The sequence below is a fragment of the Mustelus asterias genome, chromosome 19, assembly GCF_964213995.1.
Source record: "Mustelus asterias chromosome 19, sMusAst1.hap1.1, whole genome shotgun sequence".
Taxonomy (NCBI): Eukaryota; Metazoa; Chordata; class Chondrichthyes; order Carcharhiniformes; family Triakidae; genus Mustelus; species Mustelus asterias.
The window spans coordinates 54922250-54946524 of NC_135819.1; the positions used below are offsets into that span (position 1 = coordinate 54922250).

At 44.7% G+C, this 24275-nt stretch overlaps 1 protein-coding gene across 1 annotated transcript in view; it reads right to left on the reverse strand.

The window, feature by feature from the left end:
* LOC144507965 (traB domain-containing protein-like) overlaps positions 1 to 24275 on the reverse strand; it is a 38102-nt gene that overhangs the window by 10616 nt on the left and 3211 nt on the right. Inside the window, exons 2-6 of the mRNA XM_078235575.1 lie at positions 20496 to 20538; positions 15509 to 15672; positions 10580 to 10720; positions 6570 to 6680; positions 3121 to 3269 (exon numbers count right to left, since the gene is read on the reverse strand). Coding sequence (XP_078091701.1) covers positions 3121 to 3269; positions 6570 to 6680; positions 10580 to 10720; positions 15509 to 15672; positions 20496 to 20538 — 608 coding nt within the window. The remainder of the gene's footprint in view (positions 1 to 3120; positions 3270 to 6569; positions 6681 to 10579; positions 10721 to 15508; positions 15673 to 20495; positions 20539 to 24275) is intronic.

The following is a 24275-nucleotide window of genomic DNA, read 5'->3' on the forward strand; positions in this document are numbered from 1 at the left end:
GACATGAGGGCATGGATAGGGTGGATAGGGAGCAGATGTTCCCCTTAGTTGAAGGGTCAGTTACAAGGGGACACAAGTTAAAAGTGAGGGTGGGATGTTTAGGGGGGATTTGAGGAAAAGCCTTTTTACCTAGAGGGTGGTGAGGGTCTGGAATGCGCTGCCTGGGAGGGTGGTGGAGATGGGATGCCTCACATCCTTTAAAAAGTACCTGGATGAGTACTTGGCACGCCATAACATTCAAGGCTATGGGCCAAGTGCTCGCAAGTGGGTTTAGGTGGGCAGGTCAGGGCCTTTCATGCGTCGGTGCAGACTCGATGGGCCACAGGGCCTCTTCTGCACTGTAGCATTCTGTGATTCTGTGACAGCTCAGAGGAACTCTCAGAGGAAGGCCCTGAGGAAACCTCCGAGGCCAGTACACAGTCTTCTACTACACCATCCACCAGCGTAGATATAATCACCTTGGTTGGACAAGTTCATGGTGGGGCTTCTAGGTCACTCTCTGATGCACACTGCGTAGCCGTTGATATGGAGTCCAAGCCCTCTGGCACGCAGAGGTCTGCAGGAGGCAAGGATTCAGCTCGCCCCAGGTCAGATGCTGTGCTACTGCGATTAGTTCTCCCTCAGTTGCTGGAGACGCAGCAACAGTGCCGGGGAATGCAGGAGGGGCTGTCAGCAACACTGCAGCAACTGCAAGGCTGTTGGGAGGAGTCCCACAGCATTCAGATGCAGGAGATGGTGCACTGCGTGGTACCCAGACCAAAACTGCAATGGTGGCGTCCATGGTGGAAAGCCTGGATCAGGAAATGGTCGCCATGGGTAGCAGAGCCCAAGCCAAGGCCAAGGCACAGTAGGCCATGGCTGAGTCACAGTGGGTCTTGGCTGAGAGGCTCGGGAGCATTCTCAAGACACAATGGGTCATGGCTGCAGCCCTCAAGAGCTTGGCCTAGTCACAGCGGGCTATCACTGAATGGCTGCAGATACTGTGGACATCGAGAGCTTGGCCCAGACTCACAGAGCCATTGGCGAGGCCTTGCACACTGTGGGGTGAACGCAATTGGGCCTCCAGGGCTCACAGAGCCAGTTGATACCGAGTCTTCTGGAGCTCCGTCCTGCTGCTCCACTGTCCCATGGAGTGACCCAGGGACCCAGGATGGATGAGGAAGGGTTGGAGCCTGCACTGGGGCCTTCCACATGGAAGACTCCAGACGTCGCTAGGTCTTCCTACTCCCTCTTCCTGACACTGGTGCATCTTAAGGGCAGCGGATGAACAGGGTGCCAGGTGGGAGCTGCCAGGGAGCCTGGTGGGTGGCAGGGTGCCAGATGGGCACTGTCCTGCCATGTCCTCGACCACCTGGGGGCTTCAATGGTATCTGAGCCCCCTAGCGTGGCCATAATGCCTACTCTCCACGAGCGGAAGCCAGTAGTGATTCGCGCTGGGCTCACGCAGCACCCGAGGGTCAGAAGAATCTGGGAGTTGGGAGAATCCGGCGTCGAATGGGCTGAACATATTTAAATGCCATTTTAAATATACTGATCGGCCTCATGCCCTAGGTTTTGCACCATTAGAAAGGGGCTGAGATGATTGCAAACTGTTGGCGCTGGGCGCAAAACCTATTTTTTAGGCCTGCACTCTATTTTATGGTTTTGGTGTGATCTGCGCTCGGCACATCAAGGCTGGAAAATCATCCTCGGTATATTAATAAAGGACAAAAAGGGGCCCAACTCCTCTATTTGGCATCTCGAAATTCCAGACCTGGGAATATACATCCTTTGTCAACAGCCAGTGAGAAGTATGTCACATGACTTCCCCCAAGCTGCTAGAACCTGCATGAAACTAAAGCCAGGCAGTCTACCGTTTTATCATCAAACAGGTAGCAGCAGAAAGAGCTCTGTCGAGATCTGGCCCTCATCCATACTGTGAACTATTGGAACATTGGAACCTTGGACTTCTGACTCTGAACTCTGGACTCACGTGAAACCACGGCTTTTATTTTTATCATGGTCTGGCCCTGTATCCCTACTTTCCCCTTATCTCTCCTTTATTGTATGAGTGTAAAAGTGACGAATGTTGTGAAACCCCTCTCTGTGTTTTGTGTGTGTGTGTAAAATAAACTAACCCTCTTCTTTTCCCTTAACTTGAGTTTACTGTGGAGTTATTAACAGATGATGGGGTCCTGACAAGCTGAAGAGTTGGGGAAAATAATTATAAAGAGGGAAATCAGAAACCAAAATTCCTTTCGGTTTATGGGTGGGTAATGAGAAGAGTAATCAGGGCTGTTTAAATTAACCCCCCTACCCTCCTATTTAACAAATGAATATGATCAACTTTAGACATTCATTGACCTGGTTCTTTCTTTGATCTTTGCAGAGAAGGTTCACAAGGATGTTGCCGGGACTTGAGAAGCTGAGTTACAGAGAGAGATTGAATAGGTTGGGACTTTATTCCCTGGAGCGTAGAAGATTGAGGGGAGATTTGATAGAGGTGTATAAGATTTTGATGGGTATAGATAGAGTGAATGCAAGCAGGCTTTTTCCGCTGAGGCTAGGGGAGAAAAAAACCAGAGGGCATGGGTTAAGGGTGAAAGGAGAAAAGTTTAAAGGGAATATTAGGGGGGGCTTCTTCACGCAGCGAGCGGTGGGAGTGTGGAATGAGCTGCCGGATAAATTGGTAAATGCGGGGTCACTTTTAACATTTAAGAGAAACTTGGACGGGTTCATGGATGAGAGGGATGTGGAGGGATATGGTCCAAGTGCAGGTCACTGGGACCAGGCAAAAAATGGTTCGGCACAGACAAGAAGGGCCAAAAGGCCTGTTTCTGAGCTGTAATTTTCTATGGTTCTATTTAAGCTTGACCAAGGAATGGGCAATAAATGTAGTATCGCCCGTGTTACTCAACTGGACAGCAAGTCCAGAAAATAAAGTTCATTTGATTTTCTTTCAAATTTATGCAGAACATTGACTCCTGTGGGCTCTTGGTCATATGAAGCTTTGGGCAACAATGTACTTCCTCTTGTGCTTTTTCAATGTGAGTGAAGTAAAATCACTGTCCAACAACAAGGTGCTAAATAACATCATCAAAGATGCAGCCAATATCTAACGAAACAGAGCTTTTTTCATACCCATATGGTTGAGGCTTGAATTTGATGTAAACAAGACCCGCAAATGCCATCAACAGGTTCCAGAAGGAAAGTGTGGAAGCACATCTTTTCAAAGTAATGAAGATTGGCTGATCCCCAAGGTAAATATTACAAAATGGCGTTTTCTGAGCCTAGAAGAGAATATTTCAAATACATAACAGCAGTAGAGTGGTGTTTATTAGTTATAACTATATATAGGCCGGAATTCTCCCATCCTGCCTGCCACTGGAATTCTAGCGGTCGGGGGGGTGGACCATGTAAAGGTCCATTGAAGTTGGGCAGGAATCTCTGATTTTCAGGCAAGCGTGGCCAGAGAATCCCACCCATAATATTTACATAGGTAAAACTAGATATAGATAGGTTACAATAAATTTCAAGAACAGCTTCTTGACTGTTTGGATGGACCTACCTTACATTAAGTTGATCTTTCTCTACACCCTAGCTATGACTGCAACATTACATTTTGCACCCCCTCCTTTCCTTCTCCCTTATGTACTCTATGAATGGTATGCTTTGTCTGTATAGCACGCAAGAAACAATACTTTTCACTGCATCCCAATACATGTGACAATAATAAATCAAATCAAATGTTTGAATTTTTGATTCTTCATGTTTGCTAGTTATTGTCAATGACAGTTACTGTGCATTATTGTTAAGTGTATAATTAGTTTATCATAAGCTTTGATTTTGTTTCAGGGATACACACAAATACATTTAAATCTATAAAATATGTTGCAACTTATGATATTAAAACAGTTTTTAAACTTCCTTCATATATTAAATTTAATAACGTCTGTGTAAATAAACAGGGGAGGTTAGTGATTTGTAAATACCAATATTAATTTGTGCCGCAGCCTAAGGCCTACTCCCCGTTTTAAAATTTGTTACTGAAAATGGGCAATAAGGAATAGCACAACAATGGACAGCTACAATAACCACAATGGGAAGCCAGGGATGACATCCCATTCTGGCATTTACATGTCTTTAGATTGGTAATCAGATCGAGAACAGTTTAGTGATGATTCGGAGACTGGGGGTGGAATTTTTCTGTCCTGCCCACTATGGGAATCACAGCAGGTGGGGGCAGACCATGCAAAGGTCTGTTGACCTCGGGCGGATTTTTCTGGCCTTGGGATGAGCACGGCCGGAAAATCCCACCCAGGGACTTTGAGAAGCTGATAAGAGGAGCTGAATTTTCAAAAGAGGAAAGAAGTCATATGCTGGGACCAAAAGCAGGTTTCTACCGACCCTTATCCCGCACACCATTGGCCAACTTCAGGACCTGGGTGACAATTTACTGTCAGTTTAAAGTTTATTTATTCGTGTCACAAGTAAGCTTATATTAACATTATAATGAAGTTACTGTGAAAATCCCCTAGTCACTACACTCTGGTGCCTGTTCGCGTATCTGAAGGAGAATTTAGCCAATCTACCCAACCAGCACATCTTATGGACTGTGGGAGGAAACTGGAACACCCGGAGGAAACCCACGCATGCATGGGGAGAACGTGCAGACTCCGCACAGACAGTGACCCAAGTCGGGAATTGAACACAGGTCCCTGGCGCTGTGAGGCAGCAGTGCTAACCACTGTGCCTCACCCGCCAGGGTCAATCCTGAGGCCATTTCCAGGCAGACTGTCCAATTGAGGACATTGCCTCCTCCTGGGTGGCACAGTGGCACAATACTTGGGTTCAATTCCGGCCTTGGGTTACTGCCTGTGTGGAGTTTGCATATTCTTCCCGTGTCTGCGTAGGTTTCTTCCGGGTGCTCCAGTTTCGTCCCACAGTCCAAAGATGTGCAATTTAGGTGGATTGGCCATACTGAATTACCCCTTAGTGTCCAAAGGTGTGCGGGTTAGGTTGAATGGCCATGGTAAATTGTCTCTTAGTGTCCAAAGATGTATAGATTAGAAGAATTAATGTGGTAAATACGTGGGGTTACAGGGATATGCCTAGGTAAGATGCTCAGTCAGAGAGTCAGTGCAGACTCAATGGGCTGAATGGCCTCCTTCTGCACTGTACAGATTCTATGATTCTATGAAAGCTGCTGTCCAAGCAGAGAACCAGCAGTCTAGCAGCCATGACTGCACCGCCATTAGAGGTGGCCATTGTTGAGGCTGCAGAGACAAGATAAGCTTGTTTTATGTACGCTGCTGGGCCAGTCAGGCAGGTCCCAGTAAATGGAGAGAGAAGCACCTCCTTGGGCATTTGAGTGGCATTAAGGAGGGCCCCTCTCCACCCACAAGAACCTGCTGAGTGGCCATCAAGGATTACCTGGTTGTCTCCCCACAAGGCAACAGGCTCCCTGGTGCTAGTAAAATGCCAGCTGGGGACAGGAGTTAGCCCTTAATTTGGCCATTAATTGGCACCAATATGCCGCTCAGGCTCCCGCTGCAGCTAAGATGCCTCAAGGACAGCGGGAAGATGAGAGATTCCCTCCCAATGCTTTCCACAACCATTTTAACCAATCTCCTGCCTACCAGCCAACCTCCAGAGGACTGGTAAATCCAGCTGAAGAATTAACCACAAGGTGATAAAGATATTTTGACACTGAAGCGATTGATTCTATCAATTTATGACCTTGCTCTTAAGTAATTAATAGCATGGATTGTTAAAAGGGTAAAACCTCCAGTCCAAAGGGATCATGTACTTGAACACAGAGTACACTGATATCTCGCACATTAAAACAGATTTTCCTAACACTTAGTTAAATCATTTCACTAGTTTTGAGTGCTTTGGCTAGCTCAACATTGGCTGAACAACATTGACACCATTCATAGAAACACAGAATTATAGAAACCCTACAGTGCAGAAGGAGGCCATTCGGCCCATCGAGTCCGCACCAATAACAATCCCACCTAGGCCTTATCCCCGTAACTCCACATATTTACCCCATTAATCCCTCTAACCTAAACATCCTGGGACACTAAGAAGCAATTTAGCATGGCCAATGCACCTAACCTGCACATCTTTGGACTGTGGGAGGAAACCAGAGCACCCGGAGGAAACCCATGCAGACACGGGGAGAACATGCAGACTCTACACAGACAGTGACCCAAGCAGGGAATTGAACCCAGGTTGCTGGAGCTGTGAGGCAGCAGTGCTAACCACTGTGCCACCATGCCGCCCATTAAATCATTCACTAATTGTTAATAAGTCTAAATTTAACATGATGGCGGGTTCGTTTTCTATTTTAACTCCATTTCATGTTGTAGGAAATATCCTATAGGATACTTCCATGCACCCACAACAGGATTTATAAAGGCTAAAATGGGGCTTACGCTGAAAAATAGCACTGAAATTTTAACAACAGCTATCAGCTTTATGGTCAGACAGCAGTGAATATTTTGGTGAAAGCAACTTGTAAGTCATGTGCATGGAAAGGATTTTTGAAAATCATGATGACAGCATAGTAAAGCGAGATTCCTTACCGCTCTGAAAGCTTCTCGGAATTCCCCACCTGGGAGGATGCCCAGCTGCTCAATCAGGTAAGCTGAGATCTTCAGGAACACCATTGACCACAATGCTTGCTTCACTCCTAACTACAAGAGGCAAACAAAAAATGCACAACAGTTTGAGTGCCGAGAAACGCATTATAGCTACCTTGGAGAAGGAATGTCTCCAGCCTAGAGTCAGGTCCCACAAAAGGAAAAGAGAAGGAGATGGAAGAGAGAGACAAAGGGCTGGATTTTGGCTTTGGGAGCTGGAAACAGGAATCGCCACTGCTCCCAGCTCCAGAACACACCACCAGGGGAAAACAGTCACCGATCCGGAATGGCATCCCTTACTTGACATGAAGCCATGAGTCCAATTAAAAATAACAGGAAGGCTCTTGAAGCTGGAAAGAGTATCAGAGGCCTTCCAGCCTCAGACAACCATGAGTCATCAGTCATGACTCCATTGAATGGCAGAGCAGACTCGATGTGTCGAACGTCCTACTTCTGCTGCTACAGTATATGGTCTTACAAGCACGGGGCTTGCAAATAACTGGGAGTGCACTTCAACATAAGGCCCTCCTAGTCACTTAGAAAATAGAAAAGCAGCCAGGTCACCACTGTGGGAAGGGGAGCCTCTCCATAGGGGAGCCTTTGACAACAACCAGGAAGGAAGGGAGTTCCAGTAGGCTGCCTGGAGCACTGACCATCCAAGCTGCCCGCAGCCGAATGCCTCCCTCCAGACAGCTAAGCTGCCCCCATTGCATCAGGAAACGAGGCAAACCAGTCGAGGCTTCCGCAAACTTGTTCTTATCAAGGTTCTTGATTCTAGACCCTGAACTGGTGCAGGCCAAAATACATCATATGCTCAAACAAACGACTGCAGTCCAGTTCATTGCCCGTCCAATGCAATTTTTAGTGACTGAATGGTTGAATAGTGACTGAATGGCAAGAGAAACAAAAAGAAATGAGGTGAAATTGAGAACAGCCAAAGAGAAATTGGAGCGGTTGGGTGAAGAGAACTTAAGGGTAAGAATGAGAGCAAAGAAAAACAGAGGCAGCAAGAGACAGGAATGAGAAACAAAGAAAAATATAGCAAGAAAATAGTAACTAACAGCCAATTGGTAGTACAGAACTCGAGTAATACTGAAAGAAAAGACATGTCGAAGCTTTTCATCTTGCACTCATCAGTACACCGTCGGGAAAAAGATACAAAAGTCTGAGGTCACGTACCAACTGACTCAAAAACAGCTTCTTCACATCTGCCATCAGACTTTTGAATGGACCTACCTCACATTAAGTTGATCTTTCTCTACACCCTAGCTATGACTAGGGGCGGCACGATAGCACAGTGGTTAGCACTGCTGCTTCACAGCTCCAGGGACCTGGATTCGATTCCCGGCTTGGGTCACTGTCTGTGTGGAGTTTGCACATTCTCCTCGTGTCTGTGTGGGTTTCCTCCGGGTGCTCTGGTTCCCTCCCACAGTCCAAACATGTGCGGGTTAGGTTGATTGGCTATGCTAAAAATTGCCCTTAGTGTCCTGAGATGTGTAGGTTAGAGGGATTAGTGGAAAATATGTAGGGATATGGGGCTAGGGCCTGGGTGGGATTGTGGTCGGTGCAGACTCGATGGGCCGAATGGCCTCTTTCTGTACTGTAGGGTTTCTATGATTTCTATGACTGTAACAGTACATTCTGCACTCTCTTCTTTCCGTCTCCATGAACGGTATGCTTTGTCTGTATAGCACGCAAGAACCAATACTTTTCACTGTATACTAATACATGTGACAATAATAAATCAAATCAAATCACAAGTCATAAGAATACCATTGTAAGAGGAAAACACCAATTTGTACTGTGTGCAAAGAGAATGCTGATTGCCAACCAATTCTTGAGAAGTGTCCTGATGAGTGTAAGATAAAAAGATTTGACATGTCTCTCTTTTCAGCAAAGAGTAACTACTCCAATACATTATTGTAACTTATAGATATCATTTTGGATTAAAACCTTTTCTACATTCTTTAAAGGAGGGATGAAAAACGGTTGGGTTGGGAATTTTCTTGGAGTTCACCAGAAGTGTTGTAAAAATCCACTTCGCCCACATAAATGTTGACAAAGTTACAGCTGCTGAGCAGGAGCAGATCTGAATAAATTCCCATCCTTAGCTGGTTAAATATTTTTTATTTTAGGATCACCTGCATTAGTAGAATGAACTATAGCTCCAGGCTGGTATGATGCCATGTTTAAAGATGCCCTGTTAATGTTTTGGGTCAAATATGACTCTTCTTCAGAATTACTCAGTTTGTCCCTGCACGGATGCTGCCAGACCTGTTGAGTAGAGCGCAGTGGCACACTGCTGCCTCACAGTGCCAGTGAGCCAGGTTCCATTCTAGCCTTGGGTTACAGTGCGGAGTTTGGACATTCTCCCCGTGCCTGTGTGGGTTTCCTCCGGGTGCTCCGATTTCCTCCCACAGTCCAAAGATGTGAAAGTAAGGTGGATTGGCCATGCTAAATTGCCCCTTAGTAGCTCAAGATGTGTAAGTTAGGGAGGTTAGAAGGGTAAATACCTCAGCTAATGGGAAAAGGGCCTGGGTGGGATGCTCTGTCAGAGAGCCATTGCAAACTTGATGGGCCAAATGGCCTTTTTCTGCTCAGCCGCAATTATATGACTATTTACTGAACTTGCTGTTTTTATTTCAGATTTCCTGCATCCGTAGTGTTTTGCTATAATTTAAAGATGTTCCATTAGATTTTCATGCCATTGCCAATGCTTGGTATTGAAACCTGGAAGCTTCACACGGATTTTCCAGCAGAAAGTTGGTGGAAATTGCCTTAATGATTATAAATATTTGTTTGGGTCATTTCTCTGGAGGTTCAGCTAATCTCTTTCTGAAGCTGTGGCAGGAGCTTGGCTGGATTGCCTGGAAGTTCAAGCCCTTGGTCCTTCCCATTATGAGGAATTTTAACTTCCAATCTGTCCTCTCCTAACATTAAAAGTGATGTGGAGATGCCGGTGTTGGACTGGTAAGTAGCCTCACAACACCAGGTTAAAGTCAACAGATTTATTTGGTAGCATGAGCTTTCGGAGCGCTGCTTCTTCATCACCTGATGAAGGAGCAGCGCTCTGAAAGCTCGTGCTACCAAATAAACCTGTTGGACTTTAACCTGGTGTTGTGAGACTACTTACTGAACATTAAAAGTATGGGAGAACAGAACACCGAATATGGGAGTAAGCACACATGCACAGAGCTCTTTCCTTATTGGGTAATTCCTAGATCCAAGGGGCACAGCCAGCGGTATTACTCAGGTTTTGCCAGTTGCCATTCACCCTCTATAACTACCAGTCTCAGACCAGTGGTGCAATGTAACTGTTTTCAAGTTTCAGTAACAACAATAGGCCTCCATGCTGGTTGGCATAAATGTACTGAAAATAATGCAACATTTCCTGCATCACTGACATTTTTAAATTGCTGGTGTAGCATTATTCTAATTATAAGTATACAAAGGGGAGGCAATGGCCTAGTGGTATTGTCGCCAGACTATTAATCCAGAAACTCAGCTAACGTTCTGGTGATCCACATTCGAATCCTGCCACATCAGATGGCCGATTGTCGGAAAAACCTATCTGATTCACCAATGTCCTTTGGGGAAGGAAATCTGCCATCCTAACCCGGTATGGCCTACATGTGACTCCAGAACCACAGCAATGTGGTTGACTCTCAGCTGTCCTCGGGCAGCTAGGGATGGGCAATAAATGCTGGCCAGCCAGCGACGCCTATGTCCCATGAATGAATTTTTAAAAAAACATAATTTGCATTGTCTGCTGTGAAATACAAACATGAGCAAAAATAACAGAAGACCAGCTGCACCGCTTGAAATTTCTGCATCACATTTAAAGTTTGTCCGGAAGGAAATAATCAATGAAAGAAAACAGGAGAGCAGCTCAGAACTTCCCGTGACAATGTAAAAATAAACAGTAATTAACAACTTGATGAAAATAGCTGCACCTGCTTTATTAACTGCGGTACTTCATGGAAGTCAAACGCCCTGGCTCCATTTAGCAATGCCTGTTTGTCTAATGTTAAAAGTGATTCTCGACTCTGGCAAAGTTCTAACACCACAGCATCTGGTTGCACTTTCTGGATTATCTAGGAGAAAAAAAATATTCATACGTATCAGTTCAACAAGTAATGGCATATTGTGTTAAACAGACCACTCAAAATGAAGATTCGCATTCGTAATTGAATCCCGGCTATATTATTTATAGAATCATAGGATTCCTACAGTGCTGAAGGAGGCCATTCAGCCTATTGAGTCTGCACCGACTCTTCAACAGAGCAACCAGGCCCAACCCAGATCCTACCCCCATAACCCCACGCAGTTACCCCACTAATCCTCCTAAACTACACATCTTGGGACACTAAGAGGCAATTTGGCATGGTCAATCCACGTAATCTGCACACCTTTGGACTGTGGGAGGAAACCAGAGCACGCGGAGCAAACCCATGCAGAGACGCAAGGCCGGAATTGAACGCGGGTCCCTGGTGCTGAGAGGCAGTAGTGCTAATCATTGTGCCACTGTGCCGCCCTATTCAGCTAAATTATTCTTTTTCTTGAAGTTTACAAAGAAATGTTGGGTTGAGTACATACAGAACATTTCAGCAGCATTTCATAAAGACTTATTAATGAGTTTGTCAGAAGTTTAGGTTTTTGTCTAACAGATTCTCTCAGATACAGCAGTGTTGGTTCTTTCTATAAGAGGGCCTAAGACAGTTATATCCAAATCTTTGCCCATACTGCCCAATATCTAACCATACAAACCACTAATCTAGTGGTGTAATCTATAAATCCCTATGGTCTGAACTAGTGTGTGTCCCTTTTTGCACATTGGCTCCTCCAATATTTTTGAAGGCAGTCTTGAGAAATCAGTTGATAAGAAAAGGTCAGGTGCAAATTGTTCAGCTGTTTTCTTTCAAAGCAAATCAATGTGTCAGATCCATTTTGTTGAATCAGTACAATTCGTCCTCACTTAACAATATAAAATAATTAATATGCCACACTGCTCTCCATCAGCGAGCCATCTGATTTGAAGTGAATAGAGTAACTATTAATAATCTTCTTGAATTCTCATTCTGAGCCTGGTCAAAACTTGACCTCATCACTGTCTTTCTACAACCCGACCAAATTTGCTGGATCCGATTAATTGCCTTTGTCTCTACTATTTATCTCATTCAGTACACAGCCAGCAATGTTATGTTGTGCTATTTATTATTTGCTTCCCTGAAATGGGAATGTATACTATCTTACACAACTCATGGTTAAAATCCATCTGCCACTCCAAACTCCATCTGCTTAACAGTTCTCATGGAATGCTAGTAAAGCTATTCTTGCTCATCATCGGAAGATGCAGATATATGTTGACAGGAAGTTTTATGTTAGGTCAACATAACCCCATAAAAAGAAATCCAAAACTTTATCCTTCTGTCATTTAAAAAAAAGACTTTCTGCTAAACCAGAAAGATGGCTGCTACAAGTCACATGATAACAGGCTTGGCCCTTTGTTGTGGAAGCTTCTGACAGCAATTAAAAGAACACTAGAATTCCTCTCCAGCCTGCGAAATCTTACACTTCATTGTACACACCCCTTGTAAACAGCAAAAGCAGAGGAAGTGAAGACAAACCGGTTCCCCAACTTGAACTTGAGAGAGATCGGAACACGCTATACGAGAAGAAATGCTAATAGCCACCTCATCTTTCACCTAAGGTGGGATTTGCAATTCTGGCCAGAAGAACAGAAACTGATTGTTAATTAACCAATAATGGGCCATGTCACATGACTGAAGCCTCTGGACTTTTGGACAGTTTTAACATTACTTATTTAGCCTCACACGCAGTCTGCTGTTTGACATTCAACTGGTAAACACCATCTTTGGCCTCACGGTCTGCTGTTTAACATCTGAACACCAAGAAGCAGAACTCTGGGCTGAACAATAGCTTGCTCCTCGAAGCCAATCTCTGCTGGAAGATTTCTTACCATCGCCTGCTGAACTGACCCAGTCTGTGTGCACCAATTTCAGCTTGCAGTATCAACACCAACTATAAAGCGAACTTTACAGCTTGGGTCCTCAGCCAGCTGAACTCCTTTGTGAAAGAACATCTCATTGGAATCTGAGTCTGGACCCTGGAAATCATGTGAACTAACATTCATTTCTGTGGATCTTGTCCTGTTACTATCAATGGTTGTTCTATCCTCCTCTTACTCTGGGCGGGATCCTGAGAACACATTCACATCCACGGGAATGATGGCATACGCTCAAAATGCAGAGGGTTCGGAAAGGCGTGATTCTCGCCACCGAGATCGGGTTTTCCAATTTTGAGCTACCTCGCCAGTGGAGTGACATGGAGTAGGGCGGGGAAGGGCACAAACCTAATTTAAATGCATCAACATATCATTAGCGAGCACCCACTCTGGATATTGAGGCCGCATCAAACATTCAGCTGGTGCCAGCGTGATGTCATGTCGGTGCCATTTACAACAGCTCTACATAGACGTGAACCGAACACCGTCACGTCCGAGGGGAATGTCGAGGTGAGCGCACAGGAGGCCATTATTTCTCAGGTAAGTCCAACATGCAAGAGGCACCAGGGAGAATGCTGTGGATGCACACAAGTGCAGCTCAAGGCCAGGGGTAAGGGTCACTGTCACCATCGGGGGGGGGGGGGCGTTGGCGGAGAGGGTTTGTGTGGGTTACTGTTCAAACAGTAGCTGAGTGGGTGCCACAACAGAGGGGCAGTACTGCATCTATGAGGTTCTGGGGTCCTTCTTTGGGAGAGGCTAGGCAGCTTGGGCAGGGTGGGAGTCGCAGTGCTGGGGAGCTACCCTCCTTCATGAGACATAAAGACCCTGTCCTCCATTGGGTGGGGGGGGGGGGCAGAGGGGTAGCGCCTTCCATGAATGGGGTCTCGGGAAGGGTGGGTAGGGTTGGCAGGGGGTTGGGCAGGAGGCAGAGGGGTGTAGTTGCCTGCAGCAAGGCTTCGTTATCCTGTTCTCAGTGCAGGAGAGGCATAGCACAACCATTAGTGACAGAAAAAGTTTTAACCAGGTCATCTCAGCCTTAATAAATCCATTAAGTTAACTTTTTGGTAGCAACAGGCTAAATGGATTTGATCTGCATCAGAAGTTGATAGTACTGACACAACATGAAGGCATTATTTTACAACTTTTAGAGATGCACCATAGAAAGCATTCTTTCTGGTTGTGTCACAGCTTGATATGGCTTCTGCTCTGTCCAAGACCGCAAGGGACTACAAAAGGTTATGAATGGAGCCCAATCCATCACGCAAACCAGCCTCCCATCCATTGACTCTGTCTACACTTCCCGCTGCCTCGGCAAAGCAGCCAGCATAATTAAGGACCCCACGCACCCCGGACATTCTCTCTTCTACCTTCTTCCTTCGGGGAAAAGATGCAAAAGTCTGAGGTCACGTACCAACCGACTCAAGAACAGCTTCTTCCCTGCTGCTGTCAGACTTTTGAATGGACTTACCTTGCATTAAGTTGATCTTTCTCTACACCCTAGCTATGACTAATACTATATTCTGCACTCTCTCGTTTCCTTCTCTATGAACGGTATGTTTTGTCTGTTTAGCGCGCAAGAAACAATACTTTTCACTGTTTGTTCATACATGTAACAATAATAAATCAAATCAAATATTTTAGAAAAAACACAGTAAATAAATGTATTTCTTTTATAATTAATTCATTCAGGAACTATTGGCATTAGCCAATTAGCCATAGTTTGTTCTCTAATAGTGACAATGTTGTGATTAGCAAGATAATTTGCAGTTAAAAATGTTTTTACATTGATGCGCGATATAACTCACGAGGCTAGAGGTACTCGGGGAAATAAAGGCTTTTATTGACTACAACAATAGAGCTACCATATATAATACACGATCCCAGACTAAAGGGTCCCAGACAGAGCAGTGACCTTTATACCTCTCCCAGGAGGCGGAGCCCGACTGGGATGTACCATAAGAACTATATTACAGGTAGAACAGCCCAACCCTAACTCCAACAGTAACATGTAGAACAGCCCAACCCTAACCCCAACAGTAACATATATACAGACTCATAGTACTGGCCAGACCCTGGCTCAGCACTACCTGGTGGGAACCAACAATGGTTCACCACATACATGTAATACTTTTCATGATTGTGAAAGCTGATAGTAGGAAACACTTAACAAAGTGCTATGTATAAGATGCATTTCAGGGACTCAGCAAAGGTCCTTCAACAGCACCTTCCAAACCCACCCCCTCTACAACCTAGAAGGACAAGGGCAGAAAATGCATGGGGCATCATCATCTCGAAGTTCCTCTCCAAGTCACACGCCATTCTGACTTGGAAATATATCACCATTCCTTTACTGTCCTTGAGTCAAAATTCTGAAAATCCCTCCCTAACAGCACTGTGGATGTATCTATGACACATAGACTGCAGCGGTTCAAGAAGGCAGCTCACCACCACCTTCTTGTGGGTAATTAGGGATGGCCAATAAATGCTGGCCTAGCCAGGATTGCCCACATCCCATGAATGAATTAATAAAAGAAATAGTAGTTCATCACATGAAAAGAATTTTGTTTGTTGCAGTTCATGACAAGTACTTATCTTTATATCATAACTAATGCAGAAAAACTGCAGGGCAACAATATACCTGGAAACTCCCCCTCACGTATCAAAGCATAAAAACAGTGATGTTGAACAAAAGTCAATAATGACTCAACAATAGGAGCTCATTTGTCCACAATGCTGCACTATCATCGAAACATGAATTGTAAGTGAACATGAATATGATTTCTTTCACTTTTGATTAATGTTTCTTTTAAATTTGCTGCAGATCTTGTCTGCAAGTCTTATGTCATGTTTATTTTACCTCTCGTACATCTTGTATGCTTTGCTTACTGAAGTGAATGGTGCCAACCAGGTAGACTTTGCAACCATCTTCAGTGACGAGTTCCTTTACAATGCTTTTTAGGTTCGGCATCTTCTGTCGCTTTGCAATCTTTCCACCCATAGTTCTATAAACTTCTTCATAAGCTGAAGGTAAATATATGTAAATAACTTACAATTTCCAAAATAAGGGGGTGCTGTATAATGTCTGCTCTTTAACATGGGTGAAGTCAAAAGATTAACTAGATTATTCGTAAATATCCAATTATTGCTAATCATTCATAACTTGTGAACAAGTTAATAATGCTAAACAGTTGACATTTTCACCAATGTTCTGATCCTCCGTAGCACTAGTACCACACTGTAATGTCTGCAGTGTGAATATATTATCCGTGATTCTGTTGTGAAATGCAAAATTTAGGACTGAGAAAGCTCTTAGATTAGTTAGGACTTCACCTGTGCACTAGTGATCACAAAATGGGATCATCTTTAAAGAGAGCAGTAAGAGAGAGCTTACGAGGCATTATAAAATAAGGATTATAAAAGTGGAATCCTCGTGATGAAAAATATGTCAGACAAATGTTTTATTAGTTATTTATGAACATGGAGCATAACAACTTGAATCACTGCACAAGCACATCAGATCACTTGCACGTGCCATAGTCAGGGTGGAAATAGATGTATTAGACAGAACAGTACAGCACAGGAACAGGCCCTTTGGCCCACAATGTTGTGCTGAACATGATGCCAAATTAAACTAATTCTGTTTTGCCTGCCCTTGGTCCATATCTCTCTATTGCTTGCATAACATGGCATCCCATGAGTTCAGAAGGAGGCCATTCGGCCATCGAGTCTGCAGCAACCACAATCCGACCCAGGCCCTATCCCCTTAGCCCCACATATTTACCCTGCTAATCCCCCTGATACCAGGGTCAATTTAGCACGGCCAATCAACCTAACCTGCACATCTTTGGATTGTGGGAGGAAACTGGAGTACCCGGAGGAAACCCACGCAGTCACTGGGAGAGTGTGCAAACTCCACACAGACAGTGACCTGAGGCTAGAAGTGAACACGGGTCCCTGGCGCTGTGAAGCAGCAGTGCTAACTACTGTGCCACCATGCTGCCCCGCTTTTCAAAAAGCCCCTTAAACACTCCTATCCTATTTGCCTGCACCACCACCCCTGGCAGCATGTTCCAGACACCAACCACTCTCTGTAAAAACTTGCCCCTCACATCTCCTTTGAACTTTCCCCCTCCCATCTTAAGTGCATGCCCCCTAGCATTAGACTAGGAAAAAGTTTCTGACTATCAATCCTATCTATGCCTCTCATAATTTTATAGAGTTCTAGCAGGTCTCCCTTCAGCATCTGCTGCTCCAGAGAAAACAACTCTAGTTTGTCCAGCCTCTCCATATAGCTCACACCCTCCAATCTAGGCACCATCCTGGTAAACCTCTCCTGCACCATATGCTTCCTGTAATACTGTCTCAATGATCTGGCTCTGCTTTTCACTTTTATGTTGTTTGCTTTTCCAAGGTCTATCCTTCCCTACAATAAAAACAGAAAATGCTGGAAAATCTCAGCAGGTCTGACAATATCTGTGGAGAGAGAACAGAGCCAACATTTCGAGTCAGTATTTTGCTTTTATTATCCTTCCCTGACTCCCTCTCTCATTCACTCTGAAAGAATGGCTTGCCAAACATTTTTCAGTGAAATGATCTCTCCTTTAATTTGCCATCCACGTTTGTGATGATTTAAATTAATGCTAACAAAGGGCCCGATTTTACCAAAACTTCACGCCCATTTTCGGGCGCGAAATCGCAGGAAAGTTGGGCGTCGGGCCTATACCGCGATCTGCACCCAATTCCGAGCAGATCGCGGCTTTACCGACACCCGATTCGGGCGCGGGTCCGGCCCGCGCCCGAATCAGGCGGCCCGACGATTTAAATGCATTAGCATGCATTTGAATTGACTTAATGAACTGCGCGCCCAACCCTACCGCCAAATCCCACTTTACCGTCTTCTAGCCCGTTCCGGATCTGCGCTTTTAGCGACCTGCAGAATAAAAGTTCGAAGCGGATTTCTATTCTGCAGGGGAACCTCCAAAGCCCTCTCTGCCCTTGTGAAGTCACCATCCTCCTCAGCCATACTTCGCGGACCCCCCCGCTAACCACCCCAGCAGACCCCTCCCCCCGGATCAGACCCCCCTGGGAGGCAGGCCCCCCCCGGCAGAGCACACCCCCAACCTACCTCGATCGCTGGTCTCCCTCCACCATCCTTCTGTTAGCAAGATGAGCTGTATGTTCCTCAGCTAGATCCACTTTGGTCAACACAAAGGCGGTCTTTCTGCCTTGTGGGTCCATCTAGCTCACCAAGTCAGTTACAATACTGCGTTCAGCATCTACTGAACCATCTTGGATACAAAGGATAATGAATGATACTGGTCGGTCTTCCTGGTGTTATCAGTACTGTAACATCAGGAATGGCTGCGACACCAAGGATATAATTTTTAGCATAAGCAAGGCTTACATGCAGAACCCTAATGCCATTATCCTTTGTATCCAAGATGGTTCAGTAGATGCTGAACGCAGTATTGTAACTGACTTGGTGAACCAGATGGACCCGTCACACTCCCTCTCCTCCTCCCCCCCCCACCCTCACACCCCCCCAAGAGGGTGATCTGGGTCCCACCCCCTCTCCTCCTCCCATCCCCCCCCACCCCCCGCAGAGGGTGATCTGGGTCCCGCCCCCTCTCTTCCTCTCTCCCCCCCCCCCCCCCCCCCCCCCCCGCCAGATGATCTGGGTCAGAGAGCCGCTCTCTCTGTTTTTTTCTTTCGCACCCGGGCGCGCTGCTTCAGATTTTTTTTCCAACTGCACATGCGCAGCTCAGAGCTCCGATCGGTCCAGCAGCGCTAAGCTCCGCCCACAGCGCAAATCGGACCGGAGCCGGCAAAAAGCGTATGGGCACGCTGGAAAGAGGATTCCAGGCTCGGATCTATTTGACGCCCAGATTCGGCACTTAGACTCAAAATGGTAAAATCAGGCCCAAAGAATTAAACTAAAAAGCAAAGTGCCGAGGATGGTGGAAATCTGAAATAAAAACAGAAAATGCTGGAAAGGTTCAGCAGATTTGGCAACATCTATGGAGAGAGAAATAGAGTTAATGCTTTGAGTTGAATATGACTGGAAATCTGGAAATGGAATTAAAGAATTAAAGTGATAATTTTGTTTTTAAGTGATCACAGCAATGTTGCATAAAGGGATAGGTAGCAGCAAATAGTGGAATTCACAGTCATTCTCTCACAATATGAACTTTCAAAACTGACAAAAGTGACAAAATTAGCTGTGAATTAATAGGACTTTCCAATGAGTGATTTTAATGAGTTCCGCCATTCATCCAAAGAGCTTACCACAGTTGCACACACATGATATAGCTACTGTCTTGTGCTGTTTATGACAGAGAAAACGTAATTAAATTTAATCCCACCTTTGGAATTTGTTGAGAGTTTATATTAAGGCATAGAAATAATTAAGTCTATCTTTCATAGATCATAGAATCCTACAGTGCAGAAGGAGGCCAGTCGGTCCATCGAGTCTGCACCAACCACAATCCCACCCAGTCCCTATCCCCATAACCCCATGCATTTACCCTAGCTAGTCCCCCAGATACTAAGGGGCAATTTAGCATGGCCAATCCACCTAACCCACACATTTTTCGGCTGTGGGAAGAAACTGGAGCACCCGGAGGAAAGCCATGCAGACACGGGAAGAAAGTGCAAACACAGACAGTGATCAGAGTGGGGAATCGAACACAGGTCCCTGGCATTGTGAAGCAGCAGTGCTAACCACTGTGCCACCGTGCCGCTTTCTTTCCTTCTAATATATAGTATCAGCTAGACCCATGTTCCCTCCCAATTCCTTATAGTCCTTCAAATTATTTTCTCTTCAGATATACAATTTCCTTATTAAAACCATGGTTGAATCTGCCTCCACCAGACACTCCTGCAGTGCATTCCAGACCCTAACCACTCGCTGTGTGAAAAAAGCTTTTCTTCATATTGATTTTTGCCATTTACCTCAAATCTGTATCCTCTGGTTCTCAAACCTTCTGCCAATGTAAGTAATTTCTCCCGATGTACTCTGTATCGGCCCCTCATGATTTTGAGAACTGCCACCAAATTTCCTCTCAACTTTCTCATCTTTAAGGAGGACAACCCCAGCCTCTCCAGTCCATCCACGTGACTGATCTGATGTTGTTCATCCCTGCAACCAATCTCATGAATCATTTCTGCACTCACTCTCTCAAGCCTTCACATCCTTCCTGACCCCTTGTACCCAGGACTGAACACAACGGGCAGGATTCTCAGATCTCATCCATACCCGCCCCGTTGCCAGCGAGAATGGAGAATCTGGTGCTCAGCCAAAACTCCATTCTCTGCAGCAGCACTGGAGAATCCTAGCTGTGGATTAAGTCAGAGGTTTTTGGCAAATATTTCCAATTGAGACCAAACCTGTGTTTTGGAAAGGTTCCCCACGACTTCCTTGATTTCCTACATTAAGCACAGGATTGAATATGTCTTTTAAATTGCATTCCCAACCTGCCTTTTCCACCTTCAACAATTTGTGCACACATATCCACAAGTCTCCCATTGTTCCATTCCCTTTGGGATTGTATCTTTTATTTTACATTGCTACTCTTCATTCTTCCATTCAAAGTGTATCACTTAACATTGCTCTGCATTCATTTTCATCTGCCTGGTGTCCTCCCATTCCACCAGCCTGGTTATGTCTTACTGAAGTCCATTATGATGTTCCTCACTGTTCAGGATACTTCCAAGTTTTGTGTCACCTGAAAGTTTTGAAATTGTACCCAGAATGCAGGTCATGAACATATATCAAGAAAAGCAGTGATCCTAGTACTAGCCCCTGTCGATTTAGTTTGTGGAGGCATAGCTTATACAAAACTTACATAAGTTCCTCCAATCATAATTCAGCGCCTGTCCAGCATTCGCCTGTAAAAACAAATACATGTGTATTTATATTAATATTAAACAACTATGCTTACATGTTCATCATCAATGGCCCAAAGATTCATGTAATTTTCTCATCCCAATGCTTAGAGAACACACATCGGGAGGCCCAAAGTAGAGGCATGCAGGCCCACAATTTAAAGTTTATTTATTAGTCACAAGTAAGGCTTACATTAACACTGCAATGAAGTTACTGTGAGATTCCCCTAGTCGCCACAGTCCGGCGCCTGTTCAGGTCAATGCACCTAACCAGCAGTCTTTCAGAATGTGGGAGGAAACCGGAGCACCCGAAGGAAACACACGCAGACGCGGGGAGAATGTACAAACTCCACACAGACAGTGACCCAAGCCGGGAATCGAACCTGGGTCCCTGGCGCTATGAAGCAGCAGTGCTAACCACTGTGCTACTGTGCCGCCAATTTTTAAACTTACCTTTCAATTCCTAATAGATACCATTTTCCCCAGGGTGCAAAATGTGGCTGCTCACAGCCTGGGGCCCACATAAAGTAATGCCAGAGTCTCAATTTAAATGTTTGCTGCAAATTCAATTTTTCCTGACACTGGTGGAAGTGGATTCCTGAATGATGTGGGAACCATACTAGGTAAGTTGGGGGAAGCCTGCCATAGCATTGTGAACCCCTTGACAGATAAGTTTAAAAGGTTTTGCCAACTTCATATGTGATAATGGTGTGTTGATGTTTTAGGAATGTTTTCGATGGAATGATTGACCAGAGGTCTCTATCCATAAAAGAAAAATGTCAATTAAATTGATGAGTATTGTGCAACTGTTTGCATGCATTATGGTCCTTCATCCAGTGGATACGGTCCTCTTCTGCATTCAACTACATTAAAAATGTGATGTAAATGGGTCATCTGGTAAATTCAGCACAATTGCTTAATCTCCAAAATTCCATTCAAACTTGGTAGAACTGAACAGTTGCAAGACTTCTCTGATTGAAACTCCATTGCCCTTTAAAAATAATGGAGCAGATGAGTGAAAGTCTGGTCAGGCAACTTCAAGGAGTCTGTTGTACTGAACTCTGCATAAAGTAATCTCATTATTATTGCTTGGCAGAGTTCCAACTTCCACTAATGGATCTGTCTCAATGGGAGTTGTTTACACGGCTATGAGAGGATTGTGTGCCTTGTTTGAGTGACAATTTTATGAGGAGGAAATAGTATAAATGTTTTCTTATGCCTTTTATAACAGCCTTCTCCACTAGTTCTGACATCTTCAAGGGCTGCCTTTGGTGTCCTTCTTACACCCTTTGTGGAAATGTTTCTACTCTGTACTTGAACTATCACCCCATTCAAGAGCCATTTTGCTTAGTTACTATCAATCTTTTTATTCCAACGCTCCTTGAATCTGAACCCCTCCCTCCTACACCATTGGTCGAGCCACATGGTAAACTATTTTATCACACATCTTCTACATTCACAGACAAACAGTACTCAAATTATTACAGGGATTACTATCTTTGAAGTCTTTCTCTTTTACTCCATCTGAAGGGCTTCAACCCTTTACAGGCTTTACCCCAGCTCCAGGGAGGCAACACACAAAGCAAGATAGATGTCAGCAGTTGCAGAAACAGCCGGCTATCCCGTAACTATTGCATCCCCAATGAATGCTGCATTTCTGCTCTTTGTTGTGCTCCTGTGTGGTCATTTACCCCAAAGTTGTGCTCTAAACTACACTCATCGCCCTGACTGGATATTCAGCACTGAAAACTGGTTCAAGGATGTCACATTCCCAAAAGATTCTTGCGTGCCATGTTTCCACATTCCTTGCTAAATGGTCACCCACCCACTATCCTCCTGAAATCTCCGTTGCTGCAGTATACCAATCTCCGACATTCCGGGAACTTACACCCAAAGAAATTCTCGGTCTTCCTTATGCAGTGCAGCAGCGCTTTTTAATTCATTCTCAGGGTGCAGGCATCGCTGGCTGGGCCAGCATTTATCGTCTATCTGAAATTGCCCTTGAGAAGTGGTGGTGAGCTGCCTTCTTGAACCGCTGCAGTCTATTCTGCTGCTCAAGCGCAGAATCCCTGAATTTGAGTTTGAGCAACTGGAGGGATGAAGCATCCTGCAGTTCCCACTAAGGCATTGGCATTGAAAGCAATAGCTCTCAGCTCTCCCTACAGTATGCCTACATAGAAAGCATTCTTTCCAGATACATCACAGCTTGATATGACTCCTGCTCCGACCAAAACCACAAGAAACTACAAAGGGTTGTGAACATAGCCCAGTCCATCATGCAAACCAGTCTCCCATCCACTGACTCCATATACACTTCCCGCTGCCTCGGAAAAGCAGCCAACGTAATCAAGGATCCCACGCACCATGGACATACTCTCTTCCACCTTCTTCCATTGGGAAAAAGATATAAAAGTCTGAGATCACATACTAACTGCCTCAAGAACAGCTTCCCTGCTGCCATCAGACTTTTGAATGCCTTTTGAATCCCTTATATTAAGCTGATCTTTCTCTACACCCTAACTAAGGCTGTAACATTATATTCTGCACCCTCTCCTTTCCTTCTCCCCTATATACTCTATCAAAAGTATGTCTTGTCTGTATAGCGCACAAGAAACAATACTTTTTACAGTATCTCAATATATGTGGCAATAATAAATCAAATCAAATATTTATGTCTTTAGTTTATTATTGCTTTATTCCTATTTCTTATTTATTTATTATTTATGTCTGCCAGATTTTATATGATTTAATTCAGATCCCTTCAATGTTGGTAACTTCTATTTTGTGAATTTAATTTTATCCGATTGAATCTGATTAATTATTTGGGTTCGTTTTTATATTTACTCTGTTGTCCTTTGCTTTAATTATTTAGCATCCCCTTTCCCCCTTGGCACCAAATTCCCATCTTCACTTAGTTCAGCGAGCTGGCTTGTTCAGCAGATTCACCCAACTCTCACCAAGTCCTGTGCTTAAACCTCCTGTTCTCGGAATTTTGTTTTTAGTCACTTTTATTTAGAAGGAAGTTTTTAGTATTGTCTGTCTTTCATTGCAATGCAATCACATGATAAACAATAACTCACAATATCCACAGAGATGTTGGTTTCACATTCAGATCCAGTTAAAATTCTGGGTAATTTAAGGTACTTCCCTGAACAAACCTATTCTGGATTCATAGATCCCAGTAAGAGTTTTAACAACACCAGGTTAAAGTCCAACAGGTTTATTCGGTAGCAAATACCATTAGCTTTCAGAGCGCTGCTCCTTCATCAGATGGTGTTGTTAAAACTCTTACTGTGTTCACCCCAGTCCAACGCCGGCATCTCCACTTCATAGATCCCTACAGTGCAGAAGGAGGCCATTCGGCCCATTGAGCCTGCACTGACAACAATCCCACCCAGGCCCTATACCCTTAACCCCATGTATTTACCCTGCTAGTCCTCTGATGCTAAGGGGCAATTTATCATGACCAATCAATCTAACCTGCACATCTTTGGACTGTGGGAGGAAATCAGAACACCCGAAGGAAACCCACGCAGACACAGGGAGAATGTTCAAATTCCACCCAGAAAGTCACCCAAGGCTGGAATTGAACCCGGGTCCCTGGCGCTGTGAGGCAGCAGTACTAACCACTGTGCCGCCCCCCTCCAAGAGCTTCATCAGTTCCAAGAAGTAGAAGAACTTTAAACATTTATCTGTGGGAAAGTATAGGCTTAATTCTCAGGAGTAACCACTGTTTGACA